The sequence below is a fragment of the Denticeps clupeoides genome, chromosome 3, assembly GCF_900700375.1.
Source record: "Denticeps clupeoides chromosome 3, fDenClu1.1, whole genome shotgun sequence".
NCBI classification, from domain to species: Eukaryota; Metazoa; Chordata; class Actinopteri; order Clupeiformes; family Denticipitidae; genus Denticeps; species Denticeps clupeoides.
Window position 1 is genome coordinate 13511140 of NC_041709.1, and position 18112 is coordinate 13529251.

Here is an 18112-nt window from a genome sequence, read left to right on the forward strand (position 1 = left end):
GTGTCTGTATAGTCATATTCTCATACCAACCTTTCAATGTGCTATAAATATAATAAAGTTATTATTAATATGCTATATATATAATAACGTCATTAATAAAGTTCTAATAATCCTTAATAATACAAATTTATTACAAAAAATATTATATATATAAGTTATTAAGGATCACATAATTCTGTATGACAAATCCCTGTCTGGGGTCTCCAGGAACATGACTGCAAGCACTGGTCTGTTTGTCAATCTAATTTGCATGATTTTTTATACATGATTAATATTGTACATTGATGCATAGATAAACAGACAGATAGACAGACTGTGAATATAGGGTAAATAAAATAAATAAAAGCTTTCAGAATATTTTAATATTGAATTTCGATATGCCATATAGCCATATAGAACAACAGAATTAGCCGATCTGGATGATTTTGAAGTAAACTCTCGTGTATATCACATTGTCTTGTACTGGAAACTCATGTTGTTTTGCCTAAATAAGGTTTTGAACGGTTTTGTTTTCCTTGCCTCAAATCGAGCTGACGCCATGGTCATATGATTCACGACAAAGACATTTTATCACGAGACACCCACTCCTGATAAAGTTATTTTTTTCTCGACATACACTATATATATATATATTTTTTTTTTTTTTTTTGCTGACAGCTGTTAAACGATGAAAGTGTTTCCGTCAATGAAAAGATTGTTTTTAGATCGTGGGTGTTGTTAGAGCTGAGAACCAAAGGCTGTAACCCCCACGCTGATGCCGCGGTCTCGGTAAAAAGAGTGGACAAGCTTGCAACGGCGGCGTCTTTGCTCGGATCGCGCCGCGACGCATATGTGACAGGAGGCGAGTTGGACTACAGCGAATCTCGGCGCGAACAGTTTCACCGCGGCCTCTCCTTGTCCGCGCCATGTGTAAAAAACCTTACTGCGTGTACGGCACGGGCGTGCTGTGCATACTTGTTTTAGTGGCGGGCATAGTGATGATTCTGCTGCAGGTCTTTCCTAACATCTTGTACAGTCAGGTGAAAGAGGTGAGTGTGGACTGCTGGCTGGATAACAGGGCTGTCCGCCCACTTCTCACGTCTTTAGACAGGTCCAGTCGGCTCGGCCAGGCGTATTGTGGTCAAATATTACGCATTAAAATCCAACCTCAGCATTTGCTGAAGCCAATAAAGTCAGTTAGCTACGATGCTATCGCGCTCGTAGCATTCAGCGTCTTAAAACAGAAACCGTGTTTGGTCTTTTTTTTTAACGTTGACCATCTTACTCTTCCTTCACTCCGAGCTTTCTTCCCAGTTTGCTAATCGCATTCGTGGTTTCTCTGTTCTGTAGGTCACAGTGTTAAAGAATGGCTCGCAGACGTTTGACATTTGGCAGAACCCGCCTGCACCCGTCTACATGCAGTATTACTTTTTCAATCTGACCAACCCTGCCGAGGTTCTAGACGGAGATAAGCCTGCTGTTGTCGAGATCGGGCCTTACACGTACAGGTAAACGGTGCAAGGCTGGCACCTGGCAAGCTGAATAAACCTGAAACAAGGCCATGGTGAACTGAGAATGTACAATGTCATTTAGGGAATATCGGCCTATGACGGACGTGGAATTTCTAGAGAATGGCACTAAAGTGGCAGCCCTCAATCCAAAGACGTATGTGTTTGAGCGCAACATGTCCATAGGGTCTGAAGACGACTTGATCAGAACTGTCAACATTCCTGCTGCGGTGAGATTCCAGAAATGTCCTCATTCATATGTTCATCTTGACTATATTTTTCTTCCTAGGACCTAGGATCTTATTTTGGCAATGAACAGCAACTTTATTTTTACTGCATACATTTCATAGTCAATTTGAAGGAATTGTTTACATGTCAACACACTATCCTGTTGCAGACGGTGATGCAAAAGTATAAGGACTCCATCTTTGGATCGGTCATTTCCACTATAATGACAGGGGAGAAGACTGGTCTTTTCGAGGTTCACAGAGTGGGAGATCTCCTCTGGGGATATGAGGATCGACTGCTTAAGGCCTTAAAGGCTTTTGAACCATCGCTGGATGATCATTTCGGCCTTTTCTACATGGTAAATAATATGACTTTTGGCAGCTTGTTAGTGGCTGTGACCAGGATAGGCCTCTCTGGGTTATTTCTGTTCTGTCCTTCAGTTTAGAAAAGTGAAAGTGATGTGCTTGTCATTGTGAAACACTGCAGCACAGCACACGGTGCCACACAACGAAATGTTGTCTCGGCAGAAGGCAACTGTCTTATTACAGGTCTGCTTCCATCCCCGCCAGGCCGCCACAACCCCAACCCCCCCCAGTTCTTCTGTTCTTCATCTGCATTTGAGATTTATCTCCTTTTTAATAGGTATTCAGGAAGAGTGCCTTCCTGATACATTTAGACATGTGAACTGCCATGACTGTGATTTGAGTGGGACAGTGTTGTTTTCCACTGTTTCTGCACCACCAGGAGGTTCCAAAGTTCACAAAGGGCTTGATTTCCCTGTGTGTATCCTGTATTGATTGTTTCCCTCTATGTACGCCTGAGATCCTTGCTATTTTTTGTGCTCAGTCTGCGGTGTCCACATATCCCTTCAATTTAATGATGAATTAATAGCAATTCTGTGGCTGCTGAAGCTGAATGCTATTTACCTAAAACTGTGCTGCATTATTGTAATAAACCTGTCTATGAATTTCAGATGAATGCAACTGATGATGGCGCTTACACTTTTTACTCTGGGAGCGAGAATTACCAAGACTTTACCAGAGTGGCAGAGTGGAAGGGGCAGAGGTAAAATGGACGGTTGAATCTCGGAGGAAAATCAGACCATTGTACTGGTGGTTTTTGTCCCTGCAAAGTTGTCTCTGTGTGAGGATGTGTATGAATGCCCCCCTTTTAGATCACTAAACTGGTGGAGCACAGATGAATGCAACATGATCAATGGGACAATTGGAGCATCCTTCCATGCAGTCATCACAAAGCAAGAGACCCTCTACTTGTTCTCCTCCGATCTGTGCAGGTACTCCGTGCAGCTGCTCACCATCTTGTTGTCTGTGTGCCTTTTGTTGGACTTCTGGCACCCATGGTACTACACTACACTATATATGCCACGTAGTGCCTGAAAAACATTATTCTGGTGACTGTAATTGCTAATTAAACCTCTGATATTGTGTTTGTTCAGGTTTAGTGAGATTAAATTAGCATTTGGTAGAGCATGTTTGGATTTATGTATAACAAGCAGATGGAAGAAACTCTAATCAGGTTAAATAATGTGATATTCTGGGATGGTGTCCTATGTAGGTTTTAATGGGACTTGCAACAGAATCTACCTAACATATAATAACTTATGAGGCTAGAGAAGTCAGACTCGTATCTCACAGCCTTTGCCATGCTTATTGAGCAACAATAAATATACTTGCTACAATTTTTCATTTCCTTGTGAAACTGTACAGAAAGAGAAGTTGTATTGTGTTCATGTGACTAAGAACACGCAGCAGGGACAGAGTTCATCTCTGTTGTTGAACCTTTAAGGAAAACGGCACTCCAAATTGATTAGATTTCAGGCTGCTGTGTAGCTGTGTGTATCAGCTATTGAGAGCTAAATGTCTTACTGCGGTCACCGATCTTGAATGTGTTTGGGTCGTTTACCTGCAGTCTACTTACACCTCTCTTCTGGCCCAGGTCTCTGTATGCCCGTTTTGAGAAGGAGGTGTGGGTGAAGAATGTGCCTGGCTACCGTTTTGTGCCACCCAGTGAGGTCTTTGCCAATGTTACAGTAAACCCAGCGAACGCAGGCTTTTGTGTGCCTGCTGGAAACTGCCTGAGCTCAGGCCTTCTCAATGTCAGCGTCTGCAAGCAGGGTGAGTGGAGCAGAGTTGGTCATAACAAATGGAGAAGTGCTCAGGCCCCTCGACTGGGAAAATAGATTTGTTTCCGCAACGACCTTCCGTCCCTAGTTACTTTGCCTGCTCAATAAACGGCATTTATTTAATTACATTGCACTTGAATTTCAATGTATTTTTGAACAGTTAAGCTAATTAAATGGGTTTTTTTTGGTTCTGATAAAAAAAAAAAACTAACCTTTCATCCAGACTATTTTGTGCATTTTAGAGGTAAAGCTCAATACATGCGTCATATACATTAAGTGAAAGTGAAGTGATTGTCATTGTGATACACCGCACAGCACACGGTGACACAACGAAATGTGTCTTCTGCTTTAAATCCATCACCCTTGGTGAGCAGTGGGCAGCTATGACATGACGGGGCATTACTCAGTGGCACCTTAGCGGATGGGGATTCGAACCTTCTGATTACGGGGCCGCTTCTTTAACCGCTAGGCCACCACTGCCCTGTTAAATGTCCTTCTCAGAGATAAAAAAAATGTGGACTATTTCATACTGCTTTTTGTGTGCCCTTGAAAGAGCATGAGTGTGACTTTATGACTAGATAAAAATTGCAATCAAAGTGACATTAGCAAGCTCCAAAATGTTTCATTTTCCGTTGAAACATTCCTTACATTCATGACTCTTCTTTTACCACTTTTACATTGTGTAATTTAGCCCCTTTCTTTAAAGCCAACTAGCTCCACCCAGTCAAGTTAGATTGAAATAGAGACTTTCAATTGTATTGAGTCTGGACTTAACTCTGGCTGGGCCTTTCTAGAGGTCAAACTTCAATGCTGTACCAAACATTAGAGTTTGGATATTCTGGAGAGCTGGGGAGAGAAACAAGTGTTTTGTCCGACGGTAACCATCTTCCCTTTCACCCATTAGATGCACCAATTATATTGTCTCCACCACATTTTTATCAGACGGATGAAAAATTTGTTCAAGACATTTTTGGAATGAGGCCAAACAAGGAAAACCACGAGACAAGAATCGACATTAACCCGGTAAAGTGATTCAGCATTTCTTTTTCTCATTATAAGCACCAGTTTTGTTGTATAGAATGTTGGGTTATAAAGAATATGGGCGTGTCCTATGTGTGCTAAATCTCCTAAAACAAAGAAAACGTGTAAATGGAAATGAAGTGTGCAGGGTGCAGCTGGGTCTCTTCTAATAAATAGTTTGCTGTACATTTGTGGTGCAATACAATTCGGCACCTCTTTTATTGACTGCTGTGTGGCATTGTAATAAAAGTACAAAATATTAGATCAAATATAGTGTTTTTGAGGTCTCAGTGAGACCATGTTTTCACACCAGATTTTATTAACACCTCTGCTCCCCAAAGAAGTATCACACAGCATCCACAGTCCACTGGAAAGGTCAGAAGGTTGAGTTAAGCTGGTGTCACACAAGCGGTAAAGGACCTGACACTGACAAGTGCTGATTTGGATCACTAGATGGTGCAGCTCGCCTGTGTTCAGAATCACGGCCCTCAAAACTCTCACCTCATGCCTCAATTGTCTCCTCAGATGTGTTTGGTAGAGACAGCAGTTTTTTTTTTGTTGTTTTGCTCTTCAACAATTAGGCAAATATTTGGAATTTATGAACTAAAAATTTTAGTTCTGTGATGTCTTGCAGAGACAATGACTGGTCTGCTTGTCCAGGGACTGGGTCAGGAGTTTGAATTTAGGAATGTTTTTTGCTGCAATTGCTCAGATGCCGTTGTTTAAATTCACACATTGAAGGGGAAAAACTGTGATCTTGTTAGAGCAAAACTCCTCATTGCTAATATAAAAAAAAACAGTCATGTAAATCAAGATAATAGTTTTAAAGTTATTTCCAGATACTCTACGAAACAATTTTTGACAAGGCTCTGAAAATGAAACACGAACTGACATTATTGAAACAAGCGGAATCAGCCTATTGGTTTATTTATAGTGATAAACCCGTAGTAAAGCTGGTATAATGTGTGTTTGCAGAAGAGCCTTGTGTGAAGGAGCTCAAAGTCCCGTTGCTGCACAGATAAGCGCTGGTTTATTGTTGTGTTTGTGCGTTGATAGTACTGGCTAGGTGCTGAGACAGATGAGATAGGTAATCTCCGCCCTCAACAGAGCCCTAACCCGACTTCATGTGGAGGCGCAGATTATCACAGATTTATAAAACAAAGGCTTACTGCAGGGCACTGTTGAGGGACTATACAGCTTGTGAGGCACTTTTGCAGATTTATGGCTAATTTCTCAGAAGGTGGGACAACACAGCAACTTGCCGCATTTATATGTGACTCTTGATTGGTGCCTGATCACATAATCAAAATTAAATTAAAAGCTGCAAACAAATGGCATATCCCAAATGAGAATTTAAATATGCAGTAAGGTTTACCGCCAGTGTGTGACCTTTTGTCAGGCCACACCCTAATTGCCACTTACTGCTTGGATTTCCCGTTTAAATGTGCATCTGAAATTAAACCTGCACAGTGCATTGCTGCTTCAGCTTCAGGCAACAGACAGGCCTGGACCCGATGTTGATAATAACTTTATTCATAGAGCACTTCAAACCAGCCACATATTCACAAAGTTCTGAACACAATATTACAATTAGGCAAAACAAAAATATCGATGAGATACCGTACACCAAAATGAAATAATCTACAATAAAAAAAAATTAAATAAAGTGGAAGCTTCCAGTAATGGTCAAGGTCCAGCAGCTTCTGTAACTACTCTTATCTTTAGAACACCTGCTGGGGATTTGAATAGAAGTCCCTTGTGGTTTTTCATAATGTTTGGAATGCAAGATAAACTGCACTTTTCGGGTTGACTGTGCACTCACTACATGTCTCATTGTGGTTGATATGGTGGCCTCAAAAGCACTTATTGACTGTAAACCTGCTTTTTTGCAGCTCACAGGCTACGTGATTCAGGCCGCAAAGCGAATGCAAGTGAATGTCTTTTTGGAGAAAATCTCCAAATTCAGGTAGGCTAAGCTCTTCTAACTAAAGCAAATTTAACTGCACAGTGCTATACACCCAACAAACGCTGATCAGCTTGCAGGTCTTCCCAAGCATCCGAAACATGCATGTCCAACAGGAACAAGCAGCTCTAGTTTTGATGGTGGAGGGTGTTGTGACACATGTTCAACAGGTGTGTGGGCTGCATGAACCCAAAATGGCTTGGACATTGTTGAGTCTTCTTTCCGAAACACTCTGGTTGACGTATTCAGATCACGTGAGGGGAAATATATATTTTTTTAATTTTCCCGCTCAGCGCAGACATTGAAATAAAATGGAAAACTAGGTGTCAAGTAAAAATGAATGATATTTCACCTCCTCCATTGAGTGACCTTGCACACCAGTGCTAGAAAGTTAAAGCCATTGACCTTTGAGCTATATAGGTTGCAGGTTAAGGCCAGCAGACCTGTGGCTGGCACTGCCTCTTTATCATGCCTTCTACGCGGTCCTGGGCAGAGCTGAGCTCAGTCTCGACTTCTCTAAAGGAGTGTGGGTTGTGCATGGACATCGCAATAGTGATTCATGGTCACCTTGCTTGCCAGCTGCTGTGATGTCATGGTTGCTGTGTGCTTGCCATGTGTTAATCCAGCGTGGAGAAGCCTTTGCCCTTTTGTCAGTGCCATTGTCTCTTGGCTAGGCGTTCGTGGCAAAGTTAACACGTGGATGGACCGTGCTTATCAGGTGACAAAATTATAAATTTTTGTGACAGATGATTTGGTAGTTGCTCTGTTCTCCGACATACAGGATACAGAGGGCTGCTTCAGTCAGAACTTTTTCCATGTGAATATTTACTGTTGCAGATTGTTGTCTGTGCTTAAGACATCTTCCTCTCTAAGCCAATCTGAGTGTCTCAGTCTGAGTTATGGCATGGTTAATTTACTAGCATATAGCTAGTAAAAACCGTGATTGGTTTAGAGCAACCCCAGATCATAACACTGCCTCCAGAGGTTTTTACAGCAGGCACTGTGCACGCTGGGTCCAAATTGCCGTTTACCGTGACCTCTCTCATGGAATGGGTTCCCAGACCGCATTACTTGACCCCCATTGCACCAGAGTTCAATCTTCTATTACACTAGCAAACTGGCCTAAAAGTCATTGTGTAGGGAGTGGGAAGTGGAAGAGGAAATCCATGAAGCAGCTGGGTGCTCGTGGATGGAAAATTACAGTAATGCCATACTGTGTTCTGGAGGAAGAGCATAACTGGAGTATGTTGTGTAAATTCAACCTACATGCCATGACTAATTGTCCCAAATCTACTTTCATGCACTTTCAGCCAATGGAATCAGCGTGAGTTTCCTCCTCAAGTGCAGAGGATGACAGAATTGTTACGCCTATGAAATAATGCGCATAGTGCATGTGAAGCGCTTGCAGATGCTCACACTGAGTAAAACAATAAATATAACCATAAATATTATAGAACAAACAACTTATTGAGGTTTCCCAAAGATCTTTTTTTTTACTCTTGTCTTTTTGGGATTGAAGTTCTTTGGATGTCCTTCTGGGACTTTTAGTGACCTTTACGGTCACTGCACACATGGAGAACTTAGTTTGGCCAACTTCTGAGAAGTTTCAAGTGTCCTCTGTTTGGAAATAATTAGTCTCTTGGTAATTTCAAGTAGTCAGATGTGTAACACTTTTCAGACTAATATGTTCCTTTTTCCCCCCTCGTATAGTCTCTAATTAGCATTGATTGTGACAGTGTTAATATTGAGACTTGTTTTCTGATCCTTTTCATATCAAAACTGTCTGTTAAACATTTATTGAACATTTATATTTACATTTTACTGCATCGTCCAGTTCCAGAAAGCAGTGGTCATAAACTCAATGTTTTTTTCAATGAATTTGGAAACAGGTTGTGGATAACTCCGATAATTCTCATAGAACAAAAAAAGCCATAAAATAGTAAATTACTCATGTTTTTGCTGTCTGAATTCATTCAGCTTTGACCCATGATCTCTTAGCCACTTTGTAATTTTGCTAGACTGCAAATTCATACAGTTGGGAAAGTAGGCTTTTAAATTATTTAATATGCTACAGACAATTATGTGGCTTGTTCGAATCGGTGTATATACATTTTGATATGAACATATAACCTAGAACAGTAATTCGAGGTAGGGGGTATGTGGTGTAAAGATTTGTGAGGATCCGTCTGTTTTAAAAATTTGTAATTTTATATAGGTCTTAGTGGAGTTACTTGTATGTGGAGGGGTGGGAAATTCTCTGGGTGGACAAAGCATGAGGAAGTGGAGGTAACCTTTCCCCTTATGACGACGTAAGAGGAGACATTCCACATCAGATCGTCTCAGCTGCGCTTTCTGAACAGTGAAGCAGAATGGCCAAAGCATTCTTTCTACATATTGCCATTTCTAGCCACTGCAGGACCATAGTGTAGTGTAGGGGAACTAGTATTAATGTTAAATAATCTCACAAAGTGAAAATTTTATAACGGGGGGCCTTTAACAGTGCCTAAACTATGTATAACCAGATGAATGTCCAAAGTTCTGTAGCACAAAATGATCCAAATACTGATAAAGATTATTGGACGGTCCAAGTCAGGACAGGGGCAGTTGCATAAGCCAAAGCCAATTCTCACTAAACCATTATAGACTTTTTGGAATTTGGAAAAGTGACTTGACTTCATGCTGTGGGCTTTACGGAGGAGGAAAACATATATTATATTGTTCAATGCACTGAACAATTATTTTATATTTGATTTGACATGATAATCAGTTTTATGTGACTTGTTTGTTAAAACAGCACATAAGCAGGAGTGGGTGGTATGTTTAAACTGCTGTAGTATAGCAAGTCTGACATGATTAAAAAGAATTTATTAGTAATTTGGAGAAGTTGTTGTATTGAAAAGAAAGTGAAATGAGAGTTAGGATGTCACAGTGAAAAGCAGAAATGTCTGGGGGAATAAGAAAGTTCCAGTTAATTTTGCACACTAAAATCTAGAGAGTGTGTGTGGGTGCAGTTTTGAGAAAGGTGTGTTCTCCTGTCTACCACGCCTGACCTCAACACATCGAGCACTTTCACGAGTTTTGCAGGGATAGCATTGTCTCCTGTTGCTGTCCCTCTCATGAGTTGCTTTATCGCTGCCCCATCTCAGAGATTACTTGGTCCAAGGTTGTCTATTTCTGCTTCTTCCTCTGGCTCTTTCCCAAACAACCATGGAACAGAAAATTCTGCTACGTGCCTGATCCTTCCTCTTTTTTTTTTTCCCCTCCAGATTGTGCTGTCACAAATACTGATCTCACCTTGTTCCTCCTAGTTTTTAAGCCTGGACCCTTCTCATACAATGCCTGAACATTTACTGTTTAATGGCATTCAAATACAATAAATCAATTGGTGCAATTGGTCAGGGTTTTATTTCAGAAATTCTTCATTACTGTTTTTAAGGAGCCAGTTTTCAGTACAGTCCAATTTTTAAATGACAGTTTTGTTAGATTTTCAGGAGAACTTGAATAGCAACTCCTCCCCCCTGAACTAGTGTACTGTATCATCTCCTACACTGTTGCAATATTATATATATTTTTTGGCCAATTTATGGACTGATTACAAATGAAACCTCATTGCTTTTAAAATAACGTAGGACCTCCCTGAGCCCTCTGAGTTATAGATATTTTTGAATCTATGTACGTAACACTAGCAGTAGGAAATGTGGCTAAGTGAATAGACAGCAGTAATCTTTATCCTAGCTTGTGGCTCACACAGTGCATAGCAGTGCACATGTGACAGGCTGTGTGTGTGTGATAATGTGAATCTGGAAAGCGGTTTGCATCTTTCGGACACACAATGAAGCACCTGCAGTGGTGTATGTTCTGAGTAGTGTGTGCCAACTGTGTGATGGAGCTATAAATATCGCTGTGTGGATTACAGTGTGACACTCGGATTTGTTACCTCATGCAGTGCACCTTTGCAGGGTTCGTGTCAGGCAGTGAGAGTTGGCTAATTCAGAGATTTACCCTGGTGCACTACAGTATCTGATGTATCCAATGGCAAATTTACATATATTTTTTAAGATGCTCTTTTTTTTTTGGTTGTTGAAAAGTCCATGCGTGTCTGCAGGCTACTTATGATGAAAAAAAAAATATATATATATATATATATATATATGTGCGCGCGTGTGTGTGTGTGTGTGCTCTAGTTTAAATTGGTAATTATTTTAGAGTAGTCTCCAAGTCCATAAAAATGTGTGTTAAAACTATTTGGTTTATTACAGTTGACAATTTTGCACAAATATTATTTGATATTTGAAAAATATATTATCATTTCATATCAGTTGCAGGCCATTGAATTAATTTAAATTTAATGACATTTAATGGCAGATATTGAGGTATCAAATTACTGGCTGGGAGAATTCATAATCAGTTCATTGAACTGATTATGACCATGTTCTCTCAGGTCCGGATGGTGGCACGGCGGTTAGCGACGTGGCCTCACACCTCCAAGGATGTATGTTCGAAACAGACCTTGTGTGCGTGGATTTGGCATGCCCTGCCCATGTCGATGGTGGGTTTCCTCCCACCATCCAAAGGCATGCAGTCTAGGTGAATTGTCAGTAGGTGTGACCTGTGTGAGTGAATGGTGTGTGTGTGTAAGTGTGTGTGTGCGCGCGTACTGTGGAGGACTGGCTCTCTGTCCTGGGTATGTACAGTGAGTGAGTGTATTCAAATTCATTATAACTTTATAAGTGATTTTCGGGGGAACACTGTGTGGATCCATATTACCAACTGCCACATGCTTGGACTGGTACATGAAGGATTGTGCGGTGAAGGAATTATCTTATGATGCAACTTTATGGTGATTACTATTGTATAACTACACTGTCTGGGTAGAAATGTATTTACAAATGGAACTTTAAAAACTTGGACATCCTGTCCATGAAAGTACGGTGTTTGTTCCTAAAATTTATATTGGATTGGCTATAGATGTTACAGTTTGACTGTAAATACATACACCCCACCCCCAAGACAATATTCTTATTATACTTTGCATATTAAATGTAATGTTGTCTGTTGTGCCAGTAAGCCCTAGTAAGTTGTGAAAATGGATGAGCATACAGTGCATTTTTCCACGTACAAGAAAGCCCATGTAACGTGTAATTTTTGTGTAAAACCATGTGTTAAAATGCAGGCGAATTGTGGCCCATATGGCCTTGTATCGTTCCTCTACTTCCCACCTCCTTTTTTTTTTTTTTTTTTTTTTTTGCTCCACCCTGTCTATGAGATGATGAACTCTGCAGAGACTCAGTGTGTTCGCACGACACAACAAATCAGCTATGGAATCCGTTTTTTAATAATCTATTTAATCGATTCGTTGTTGCAGCCCTTGTTACAGCCTTATTCCAGAATGAATTAAATGCATTTTTCCTCAGAATTCTACACACAACACCCCATAATTTGGGGCAGTGGTGGCCTAGCAGTTAAGGAAGCGGCCCCATAATCTGGTTTGAATCCCGTGCCACTGAGGTGCCACTGAGGTGCCACTGAGGTGCCACTGAGCAAAGCACCGTCCCCACACACTGCTCCCCTGGCACCTGTCATTGCTGCCTACTGCTCACCAAGGGATAAAAGCAGAGGACACATTTTGTTGTTTGTACCATGCGCTGTCCTGTCTAACACAATAACAATCACTTTACTTCACTAATGACAAAATAAAAAAAATTGTAAAAGTAAAAAAGTTTATTAAAAATAAAATAACTAAGAAATCACATGTACATACGTATTCACATCCTTTGCTCAATACTTTGTTGTTCCTCCTTTGGCAGCAATTACAGCCTCAAGTCATTTTGAATATGATGCCACAAGCTTGGTTTCACCTATCCTTGGCCAATTTGATCCATTCCTCTCAAGCTTCATCGGGTTGGCTGGGAAGCGTCAGTGTACAAGATCTTTCCACAGATGTTCAATTGGATTCAAGTCTGGACTCACAGAGTTGTCCTGAAGCCACTCTTTTGATATCTTGGCTGTGTGCTTATGGTCGTTGTCCTGCTGAAAGATGAACCATTATTCATCAAGTTTAACAGCGCTCTGGAGCAGGTTTTCATCCAGAATGTGTCTGTAGATTACAGCATTCATCTTTCCCTCTATTCTGACTGCAGCTGAAAAACATCCACACAGCACGATGCTGCCACCACCATGCTTAAATGTAGGGATGGTATTGGCCTGGTGCCTGGTTTGGTTTCCACAAAATGTGATGCTCGGCATTCACACCAAAGAGTTCATCAGGCCAGAGAATTTTGTTTCTCATGGTCTGAGAGTCGTTCAGGTGCCTTTTGTGACTTTTACTGAGCAGTGGCTTCCGTCTGGACACTCTACCATACAGGCTCGATTGGTGGATTGCTGCGGAGATGGTTGTCCTTCTAGAAGGTTCTCCTCTGTCCACAAGGGACCTCTGGAGCTCTGAAAGAGTTACCATTAGGTTTTTGGTCACTTCCCTTGGTCAACCACATTTCTTTTATCCATTTTCTTTTCTTATAATTTCTGGCTACTTATCTGATATTTCTCAATTATAGGTTATACGTTCTACAGAGGAAATCACATGTGACTGTACCACATTGATTTTAAGGGAAGATTAAGCTCCCTGTAAATGAATGAACGAGCTCTACAGAAAGTAAATGTCATTAACTGTCTTTTTTTCCCTGTGCTCCCTCAGGCAGACTGGTGACATTCGGACCTTGGTATTCCCAGTCATGTACCTCAATGAAGTAAGTTTCTCAAGTTTATGTGACCATAGGGAACCCTCATTGTTTTTTAGTGGTTGATTTTTAGAGAAGGTTCTTTTATTGTTCAACAGTGTGGTTTGGCCCATCCTAACATGGCCAGAAGCCAAGGTCTTGATTAATCTCCTTCTCTTCCCTGCAGAGTGATGTTAATTCCAGGTGTTTTCCCACAATAGATTGGTAGAAAGAGTTAAAGATTTGAACGCATCATGTAAATCAATAAGGTACAGGATAATAGTAGAATAGGAGGAACTTGTACAATTTTTGGCCAGATGGTTTAAAGGCTACTCTGTACAAATGTCATGTCGCTTTTCTGTTCTGCTTCTGTTCTGCTGTGACTTTAGACATGTGGAATGTTCATCACTTTCCTGCCCTGGGAAAGCATTTTTTTCTCTTCCCTTATCAGGGTGAAAGAGACAGACATTCATGTTACTAAGAGTTGAATAAACTAAATAATTGATTGCCTGTGGTTGACCAAATTCTAATTAACCATTGGGAAGCCTGTCTTATATGAACCATGGCCAGAGCTAAACTCAAGACACTATTGGCAATAGACAATGTTCTTTAGGCCTGTTAATGATCCATAGAATTTGAAGATTGTTGTATTCGGGTATTTGCAAGGACATGCTATTGGGAAGAGGACGTCCATGTAATCACCTCTCCCAGGGGAAATGGTCTACTGACTCTGCTCATTCTCTGTGTGCCTTCTGCAGAGCGTGGTTATTGACGACGATTCTGCCGAGAAGCTTCAGGCTGCGGTTACTCAGGGGAATATTGTGATCAACATTCCCTTCATCATAATTGGCCTCGGCATCCTCTTGGGTGTGGTCTTTATGGTTCTCATCTCCAGAAAACGAATCCCAGAGGTAGGCCACATGTGACTATCACCAGTCTGTCCTAAATACATTAAAATACATGAAAACTAAATACACATACAGTACTGTACAGTGGAACTAATAAAAGAGATATGCTAAAAGAGATACAAAAACCGTGGGTTTGGGCTCCAAACAAAAATGAATGATCTCTTACAAGCAAAATATGGATTTTATATGGAACCTCAGAAAACAATAGGATAGCAGAGCAGTGGAGACTTTTTTTTCTCCCTCCTCCTACATTGATGTCATTCTTTTGTAAAAATAGGGAAATTCTGCAGTAAATGGTTTCGGTAAACCGATGTTTGACTTATGTTTTTGTAACAATAACAAAATTGCTTGCATCTTAGATTGTTTTCATCGTTTTGCATTTTTGCACAGAACTTACACATATTTGGGACCAGTGACTTCATACTATAAAGTATCAAACTAGAACTACATCCATTTGAGTTTCTAGTTGTAACATTGGCTATGATATTTTTGGTCTGAATGTTGTTTTTCTCGAATTTTGTGCAGAGTACCCCAGATGAACGAAAGCCCCTGCTGACATCTTAATCTAAGAGGAAGCAGGAGTCTCAGGGAAATTGCTGCTCCCTGAGTACACACACACCTCCCTGATACAAGCGGTACATCCATTTCCTACATGAAGCCTGTACCAAATGCTCAGTGATGGATGAGTGAAACTGGTTCATCTAAACTGGTTTGTTTGACCTAATGTCCACTCAATAGCAAACATGTGTTGACCATAACACGTATAAGGTTAAAAACGCTCTTTAAATCACACTTTAATTTTTAAGTGTTGTAGGGAAGGATGTTTTTATTATTGTAACCTTGGCTCCTGGGTCAAGGGTGGTAGTGGTCATTTCCATTTAGCTTAAGTGCAACCTGAACTTAACAAAGACTATTTCTTTTTATTGATGGCCATATTTTCTAATTCATTTGGACCTCAAATTAGCCATGTCATAAAGTTTACATAATGCCATCAGTAATTTTTGTGAGAGGAGATTAATGTAAAACTTTTCATTTGCATATGTTGATATGTTGCTTTTGTACTTGTGCAGCTCGCAATTTGAAACCAGTACATGGTTTTCTAGGCACAACTTCTCACGGTCCGCTAACTGTGTTCTGTGTGTGTGTGTGTGTGTGTGTGTGTGTGTGTGTTTCCCTGATATGTAAAGAGCCATGGTTCTGTAGAGTGGAAACAAAATACCACAACAGAAGTGTCACTGATGACTCTTCACCTTGCCTAATGTAGCCGAGGACCTAGTTTCAAGGGTCATTAAATTCAGTATATTGAGTTCAGTATATTATCATGTGCCAGATATGCTACTGGCCCCCTTCCCCCCTTTCCCATCCCCCTGTCCTGTGCATGAGCATAAACACTCGTTGTTGCTGATTGGCTGGGAAAGTCTTGTGTTGTTTGGTCAGAAACATTTTGTTTGTTTCCCATTTACATAGCTTGGCATGTGTGAGGACATCACAGAACAGACCACTAACAGAACATGAGATTTTCGATGAATTATACAAAAAGAAAAAAAAAATCTTTGATATAGAATCTCTTTTAGCACCTTCACTACTTGCACTACCACTGAAAGCACTATTGGCCAGTTTTGAAGATCATTAGAAATTAAAATGTAACTACTTATAATGTGATGCGTTTGCATGTACTGGCAGTAGAATTAACTGAACCCTCACATTAGTGTTTGCCTCTGCTATTCATTTCTGTTATGAGTGTGGTACAGTTCCATACGTTTTTCCTTCATTCTTACACAGTATTAAAATTAGAATTCATACTGCAATTGTTGCCATTTGCCTGCTTTTTGTTAATGTGCAATAACCAAATTTGGGGGGGGGTATCCATAGAGACCTTGCGTAAGTGCATTCATTCATTACTTGTAGGTTGTGAGCAGTCTTGCCAAAATAATGCAGCCACACCATCTCTCTATGGACCAGGTTCTCCACCCGTGGACTAAAGGGTTCTGACTTGAGTTTTAATTTAACACTCTGTATTAACAATGCTAAACGTGCACATGTGGCTCAATTCATTTCAGGGTTTTTGGGCTACACTCAACACTATTAGGGAAATTTTCATTTGGATAAGATAACAGTTGTAATATAAGCAGAATAATGTTAAATATAAACCTTTTTTAATCTTTGTTTTTGTAGTTTTGTTTAATTACCATTTTTTTTAATGGAATAACAATTTTATTGCATGTAAAATGTGTTTATAAAAAATGTTTGTAATAAATGTTCTTTTTCCATCAAGGTAAAAATAATGAATTATAAATAAGAAGAACAGCAGAAAAATGTAAAAAAATTGTGTAAATTGTTACCAAATGTCTCATATTTACAAATAAATAAATGCAACATTAACAATATTCACAAATAAACTCTTACCAATAAATTGCATGTGCTTTGTATTTTTTGTAATTCAATATATTCCTGTACAAATGGCAAATGGTATGATGCAGTGCAAAATGCACCACACATCTTTATATAAATCCTGTGTGACAGCTACCCTGTCATGAAGTGCAAATTCCACTCCATATCATTGTTGGTTTTGCTGCCATCTTGGAGTGCATTATTTTGCTAATGTGGAAAAGCATGTGGAATCTCACAGATTATGGGAATTTCATTAAATATCCAGTTAAGACAGTAAATCCAGTATAATCCATCTCAAGAGGAGAAGCTTCGAAAAGCACAGACATTCCTTCTGCAAAGATAAGGAAAATAAAAACAACACATGAGTGTCACATACATAACTGCTTTAGAAATAGTATCATGCAACATGGAAGTCTTAGAAATGGAAGATGATTAGCATGAAAAAAAAAAAAAAACAATGTCAACAATATGAATGGTGTTACGCAACAACAGGACTTAAATGTGCAACTCTTGATTTGATTATTCTTAATATAAGTTGACTTCATATGTATTGGAAGGAGATGAATTTTGTTTGTTATCAATGTTATGCTTTTCCCTCCCTCTGTCATCTTATCAAATGTGTTTAATTTAATGAAAAACGAGCAGTTTCTCAATGCCCCCATAAAAGAAATATGCCTGTAATTGGGTCTTTCGTTTTATCAGAAGGTTGGCAAAGACTGCCTGTGTTTCATGAGAACATCTCAGGAGAGGCCATCCCTGGCTCTTACCTGCAGTAATTTGTGCCACACTCAGTGTGGTCTCTGCAACTGGCACCCAGGGGCTTCTGGGTGTTCCAGCGCCACAGCAGGGAGCGCTTGGCTCGGTGGATGAGTCCGGTGGCCCAGCTTTCTGGAATGGCAGCCGAGTTGACCTGCTGGGGGAGGGAAAACCAAGTAGACAGATATCAATGAACATGGCTTCAGTGAAATAAATCTCACATCTTGGAGCCTGAAGCATAATTTTAAACCATTCGGAACATAAAAACACACCGTCTTTTACCTTAGTTCATATGGTATATCTTCCATACTATATTACATGTTCTTAATCTAATAGCTGAGGAGAAACATCTCTGCCTCTGATCTCAGGACTACTGCACAAAATCATTTACATATTATCTATTGTGATTTGAAAAGTTTCTGCATTGTTTCCATTACTACAATACTGAAGCCATCTTACCTGGACTGCGCAGAGCAGAGCCAGGGCCACAGTGAGGATGA

At 40.1% G+C, this 18112-nt stretch overlaps 1 protein-coding gene across 2 annotated transcripts; it reads left to right on the forward strand.

Moving 5' to 3' along the window:
• Positions 1–709: 709 nt before the first annotated feature.
• On the forward strand, positions 710–16004 carry scarb2c (scavenger receptor class B, member 2c). 2 transcript variants are annotated; one of them, XM_028971551.1, is made up of 12 exons: positions 710–841; positions 1330–1487; positions 1573–1717; positions 1885–2073; positions 2689–2780; positions 2890–3009; positions 3672–3850; positions 4763–4881; positions 6771–6844; positions 13536–13587; positions 14316–14468; positions 14991–16004. In XM_028971551.1, the coding sequence occupies exons 2-12, from the start codon at positions 1396–1398 to the stop codon at positions 15027–15029; spliced, it is 1254 nt and encodes a 417-aa protein (XP_028827384.1). In that variant the 5' UTR covers positions 710–841; positions 1330–1395; the 3' UTR covers positions 15030–16004. The 2 variants fall into 2 exon arrangements, with proteins under 2 accessions (XP_028827384.1, XP_028827383.1); XM_028971550.1 differs by having other exon boundaries at positions 714–1028.
• Positions 16005–18112: the final 2108 nt, after the last annotated feature.

Excerpts from the sequence above, each read along its gene's own strand:
- scarb2c (XM_028971550.1), top strand. The coding sequence starts at position 906 with ATGTGTAAAAAACCTTACTGCGTGTACGGCACGGGCGTGCTGTGCATA. Across the intron at positions 2,781-2,889 it reads GCAGAGTGGAAGGGGCAGAG|ATCACTAAACTGGTGGAGCA; the intron begins GTAAAATGGACG and ends CCCCCCTTTTAG. Across the intron at positions 6,845-13,535 it reads GAGAAAATCTCCAAATTCAG|GCAGACTGGTGACATTCGGA; the intron begins GTAGGCTAAGCT and ends GTGCTCCCTCAG.